Source organism: Bombina bombina, chromosome 3 (assembly GCF_027579735.1).
Source record: "Bombina bombina isolate aBomBom1 chromosome 3, aBomBom1.pri, whole genome shotgun sequence".
NCBI classification, from domain to species: Eukaryota; Metazoa; Chordata; class Amphibia; order Anura; family Bombinatoridae; genus Bombina; species Bombina bombina.
This window is the reverse complement of record NC_069501.1, coordinates 536154541-536161094: the sequence shown is the minus strand read 5'-3', so window position 1 is coordinate 536161094 and position 6554 is coordinate 536154541. Positions and strand designations below refer to the sequence as shown.

The window sequence follows — 6554 nt, the reverse complement described above, 5'->3', positions numbered from 1 at the left end:
TAAATAAATACATTTTGGAAAAAGGAATACCGATTTAGTGATGACTGATTTTTTTTTTTTATCTTTGCCACAGTTTAATAGTTCATTACTTGCTTAAGTCAAGCAAAATTATTATATTCTTTAATATGGTCTGAGGTAATAGAACAGTCTGTGGTAGAACAGTGTATAACTAACTAGTACTGTATGTTTAATATATTTAGTCAAGAATGAGAACGCAATAAATATAAGCTCAGAGAGCTTTTACTATCCAAGCATTAACCCTCATTAGAACACATAGTTGGTGCAGCAAAGAAATACAAATAACAAAATAAATATTGAATTTGTCGATCTAGAAAAAAAACATGGCGTACTTGCGTATTTTTCTTTTCCTCATCTACACTACATTTCCCATAGTACTTCGCTCTGTCGTCAGTGTCGTCACTATTTTGCGCCAGTCCCGGTCTGGGGGTAATTTGCTGTGTAACTAGAGGCCAGAGCCAGGGGGAAAAAAACTAGCGAAGAGCAACATGGAGTATCTGATCGGAATCCAGGGCCAGGACTTTGTGCTAGTGGCGGCAGACACGGTGTGTGCCAACAGTATCATTCAGATGAAACATGGTAAGTAATGGGGAGAAAATAGCTTTACATGCCGACATATAAAGGGACCATGATGGAGGGAAAACTGTTCATGAATCATGCTGACAAATAATGGATGCATAATTCAGAGAGATAAGTGGGTGAATCTCTAAGTTATAAGGCATTAGCTACTAAAGAGGAAGTTTTTAGCAGACAAGGACTTCAGTGGGGCAGCTCAGCCAATGAAATATGACAGGTGCCAGTGAAACAGATTCGAGCAAAAACATGGATGATAACCAGCTTCGTATACTCTGTTTTGTTAATATATACTTTTGATTTTGTGTGTTTCATGACCCCTCATACTAACAAACTATAGGTTTATATTATGTACAACAACATGGGAAAATAAGGACATGAAAGAAAGATGTGTAAATGATTATTATAAAGGGTATGAGGGTATTCACATTTTTACAATTATTGACATATACATGGTTAACATGGTGTTCTATTTAGCACCTTGTATTATTTACTGGTTGTGTAGATGTCCTTGGATGAGCACAGATTTTTAGTCTCAGGCTAGTTAAAGGGACACTAAACCTCATTTTTCTTTATTTCATGATTCAGATATAGCATGCATTTTTAAGCAACCTTCTAATTTACTCCTATTATCAAATTTACTTTGTTCTCTTGCAATATTTATTTGAAAAATCAAGAATCTAAGCTTAGGAGCCGACCCATTTTTGGTTTAGCACCCTGGAAAGTTTGCTCATTGGTGGCTACATTTAGCCATCAATTATCAAGCGCTCCCCTGGTACTGAACCAAAAATGGAACGGCTCCTAAGCTTTACATTCCTGTTTTACAAATAAAGATAGCAAGAGAACAAAGAAAATTGATAGGAGTAAATTAGAAAGTTGCTTAAAATTGCATGCTCTATCTGAATCATGAAAGAAAAAAATGGGTTTAGTGTCCCTTTAAGTAAAACGCATCTACAAATGTCTGTTGCTAAGTGCAGTTGTAATGTTCTAGCTAGTATAAAATAAGCTTGCATTTGATATCTCCTTGGTGCACCTCAGTGTCTTTGGCTTTGAAAAAGTTAAATCTTTGATTTAATTACAGCATGAAAACTCGGGGACTAAAAGTCCTCTGGAGTCGGGGAACCACAGACCTTAGAATTTTACCCTGGCATTTATTTAATAATTTCAGATTATATCAAACCACAAAAAGGAGTCAGTTACATATTTTTGTAAGCTGGTACTAATATGGGCCATCTTTTCTACAATCTTATTTTACTACATTATTACAAAATCAGTTTATAGCCTTTCAAATGTTTTAAGACACCTGGCAGCAACAGGGTTAATAAATATACTCTCTGATACATATTTAATGGTCAGCATTGGCGCAAAGAACGTTTATTAAAAAGCTGCATCATAGTTATTGCAATATGCTGCTTAGAAGTGAAAGTGAAAGGATTTCATGTATTGCACATCTAGCTTCCTGATTATTTTTTTATTTAAGATGACATCACTAGCATAAAAACACAAAGCTCTCTCATTGGACAGCGTGTACAGTGAATAGAATGGCTTAACTAATAACAGAGAAACAAATTAAGATTTAAAAGACAGTTAAATAGTTGAGTTGCATAATCAGCAAGCAAACAATTAAAAAGGCAATACAATAGCATTTATTCTGAATTTCAAATTGATAGTCCATTTTTTTATTTAGTTTTTCGGACAAATTTCATATTCAGTTCTATTTTCGTTCTCCATGAATCCGGTGACAGCCATCAGCCAATCACAAAATGCATTATATACTGTACTTACATTCTATCAAATATTGCACATTCTCCGGAGCTGGTACCTCAGGATGTGTGCATATAAAAAGATTGTGTACATTTAGATCATGGAAGTGAATTGGAAAGTTGTTTAAAATTGCATGCTCTAGCTGAATCGTGAAAGTTTAGTTTTGACGTCAGTGTTCCTTTAAAGATACAGTAAGGTCAAAATTCATTTTTCATAGTTAAAGGGACACTGAACTCAAATTTTTTCTTTCATGATTCAGATAGAGCATGACATTTTAAGCAACTTTCTAATTTACTCCTATTATCAATTTTTCTTTATTCTCTTGGTTTCTTGATTTGAAATGCAAGAATGTAAGTTTAGATGCCGGCCCATTTTTGGTGAACAACCTGGGTTGTCCTTGCTGATTGGTGGATAAATTCATCCACCAATAAAAAAGTGCTGTCCAGAGGTCTGAACCAAGAAAAAGCTTAGATTCCTTCTTTTTAAAATAAAGATAGCAAGAGAACGAAGAAAATTTGATAATCGGAGTAAATTAGTAAGTTGCTTAAAATTGCATGCTCTATCTGAATCACAAAAGAAAAAAATTGGGTTCAGTGTCCCTTTAAGAGTGTGCAAATTGAAACAATTTCCCAATTCAATTCTACTATTAAAGTTGCTTTGTTCTCTTGATATCTTTTAGAAATCCTCTTTTTGACATGTAAGTTTTTTGCATTAGACCATCCTAAGTTGTAAATTAAAGGGATAGTAAACCCAAATTTTTTTCTTTCATGATTCAGATAGAACATGCAATTTTAAACAACTTTCTAATTTACTCCTACTATCAATTTTTCTTTGTTCTCTTGCTATCTTTATTTAAAAAGCAGGAGTTTAAAGGTTTGGAGCTGGCTTATTTTATGTTTAGCACCCTGGATAGTGCTTGTTTATTGATAGCTACATTTAGCAAACCAATAACTTAGCAAGCAAGCACAACCCAGTTTCTGAACCAAAAATGGTCCGTAAGCTTTACATTCCTGTTTTTTAAATGTAGCTAGCAAGAGAACGAAGAAAAATTAATAGGAGTAAATTAGAAAGTTGCTTAAAATTGTATACTCTATATTTAATCTTTAAAGCAGTGCTTTCCAAACTGTGTGTCGGCAGCAGTGTGTAGGTGTGTCCCTGCTTCAGCACAAATTTTATTAAATTAAAAAAAAAAAAAAAAAAATGTAATTGTTTTTTGGTTTCTGACTTTCCATCTGCCTGCTACGCATATCACATGGTTGACACGTGATTGATACCTAGTGGGTCACAGATCATCTTAACCAATTGGCACAGCTCAGTAGGAACTATTCCCATTGGCGGATTTGGCGGCACATTGGCTCCTGACTGCACGTGTAGTCTCCTCAATCGGCTCGTGACTGCCTGTGTAGCCAGTGAGTAGGACAGCAGTGTGTTTGCAGTGCGGGCAGTAGTCCGTCGGACTCACAGAACTCTGAGGGTGGCAGCTTAACCCCTTAATGACCGGACCATTTTTCAATTTTCTTACCCTTAATGACAATGGCTATTTTTACATTTCTGCAGTGTTTGTGTTTAGCTGTAATTTTCCTCTTACTCATTTACTGTACCCATACATATTATATACCGTTTTTCTCGCCATTAAATGGACTTTCTAAGGATACCATTATTTTCATCATATCTTATAATTTCCTATAAAAAAAAATATAAAATATGAGGAAAAAATTGAAAAAAACACACTTTTTCTAACTTTGACCCCCAAAATCTGTTACACATCTACAATCACCAAAAAACACCTATGCTAAATAGTTTCTAAATTTTGTCCTGAGTTTAGAAATACCCAATGTTTACATGTTCTTTACTTTTTTTGCAAGTTATAGGGCAATAAATACAAGTAGCACTTTGCTATTTCCAAACAACTTTTTTTCAAAATTAGCGCTAGTTACATTGGAACCCTGATATCTGTCAGGAATACCTGAATATCCCTTGACATGTATATATTTTTTTTTAGAAGACAACCCAAAGTATTGATCTAGGCCCATTTTGGTATATTTCATGCCACCATTTCACCGCCAAATGTCATCAAATAAAAAAAAAGTTCACTTTTTCACAAATTTTGTCACAAACTTTAGGTTTCCCACTGAAATTATTTACAAACAGCTTCTGCAATTAAGGCACAAATGGTTGTAAATGCTTCTTTGGGATCCCCTTTGTTCAGAAATAGCAGACTTATATGGCTTTGTGGTTGCTTTTTGGTAAGTAGAAGGCCGCTAAATGCTGCTGCGCACCACACGTAAATTATGCCCAGCAGTTAAGGGGTTAAATTAGGTAGCTTGTAGGGAGCTTGCAGGGTTAATTTTAGCTTTAGGGTAGAGATCAGCCTCCCACCTAACACATCCCACCCCCTGATCCCTCCCAAACAGTTCTCTTCCCTCCCCCACCCCACAATTGTCCCCGCCATCTTAAGTACTGGCAGAAAGTCTGCCAGTACTAAATAAAAGGAGTTTTTATTTTTTTTAATAAAAAAAAATAAAATGTTTTAGCTGTGATGGACTCCTGCCTTAGCCCCAACCTCCATGATCCCCCCCCCCAGCAATCTAACCCTCTCCCCTACCTAATTGCCGCCATCTTGGGTACTGGCAGCTGTCTGCCAGTACCCAATTTGCCCCCCAAAAAAGTGTTTTTAATTATTTTTTATTACTAATTTATTTTTTTCTGTAGTGTAGCAGCCCCCCACAATACCCCAACCCCCTCCCCCTCCCAGATCCTCATATATATATATATTTCCCCCCCTCTTCCCACTCATTGGTGTCAGTGTGGGTAGGTGATCGCGGGCGCGCACGCGCACGCGCATGCGCGCCCCCGCACGCTCCCGGCACCCGGCGTGCACATTGCACTAACAGGAGCCGGATGCCGGGTAGCGATGTGCCGCCCACCCGCCTCCCAGTTGCGCTCCCACCCACCAACGAACCGGCCGCATCGCTACCGGTGCAGAGAGGGCCACAGAGTGGCTCTCTCTGCATCGGATGCTTTCTAAGGGTATTGCAGGATGCCTCAATATCGAGGCATCACTGCAATACCCTGAGAGCTGCTGGAAGCGATTGCGATCGCTTCCAGCACTCTCTTAGACAAGTGACGTACCAGGTACGTCCATTGTCACTAACTGCAAGTTTTTGCAGGACGTACCTGGTACGTCACTTGTCATTAAGGGGTTAAATGCTGAGCAGAAGTCAGTGGAATTTTTTTGCAGCTAGCTCCCAGTAATGCATTGCTGCTCCTGATATATGGATAGGAAGTGGAAGCTTAAAAATGCTTGATGATGAAATGTTAGTGTCTTTATCTAATATTACACCAAATATTCAGAAACTGTTCATCCCATCAACTTCATACATCCCATTAAAATAGTAAGTAGCTATTGGTGGTATTAAACTGTTTTAAATTCTTGCACATACTGTACATGCTGTTACTTGTAAATGCATTTTGTTATTATATAATTTATGTATGTGTCCGTATCTTTTAAAACAAGTTAGTTTAATCTCCTTTTTGCTAGTACAACTGAATTACTGTGTCACGAAATTATGTAGGTCTAAAAAGTGTGTCACCAACATGAAAAGTTTGGAAAGCTCTGCTTTAAAGAAACAATTTGGGTTTAGTGTCCCTTATAAAATCATGACAGGCTAATATTTAGAAAAGTATTATGAAATTTGTAAAGACTAAATCTTTAAAATAGCAATATTGTAAAATCTAAGTGTTGCAGTTTTCTCGGTTTGGTAACCACTAACCTTGTGGGTTATATATATATATATATAATTTTTTAAAGGGACAGGAAACTCCAACATTTTATTATTTGGATAGACCATACAATTTTAAACAACTTTCCAATTTACTTCTTTTTATCAAATTTGCTTAATTCTCTTGTTATCCTTTGCTGAAGAAACAGCTTTGCACTACTGGCAGCCAGATAAACGCATCTAGTTAGCCAATCACAAGAGACAAATGTGTGCAGGAACCAATTAGCAGCAGCTCCCACTAGTCTAGGATATGTGCGTATTCATTTTCAACATGAGATACAAAAAGAACAAAGCACATTTGAAAATAGAAATGAATTTAAAAAAGTGTCTTAACATTACATGCTCTATCTGAATCATGCAAGTTTAATATTGACTTTCCTATCCCTTTAAGGTAACATTGCCAATTTACATATATAA

At 36.6% G+C, this 6554-nt stretch overlaps 1 protein-coding gene across 1 annotated transcript in view; it reads left to right on the top strand.

The window, feature by feature from the left end:
* The first annotated feature begins 424 nt into the window (after positions 1–424).
* Positions 425–6554, top strand: part of PSMB2 (proteasome 20S subunit beta 2) — a 50694-nt gene continuing 44564 nt past the window's right edge. The window contains exon 1 of the mRNA XM_053707001.1: positions 425–597. Within this exon, the coding sequence (XP_053562976.1) occupies positions 507–597 (91 nt within the window). The 5' untranslated portion in view covers positions 425–506. The remainder of the gene's footprint in view (positions 598–6554) is intronic.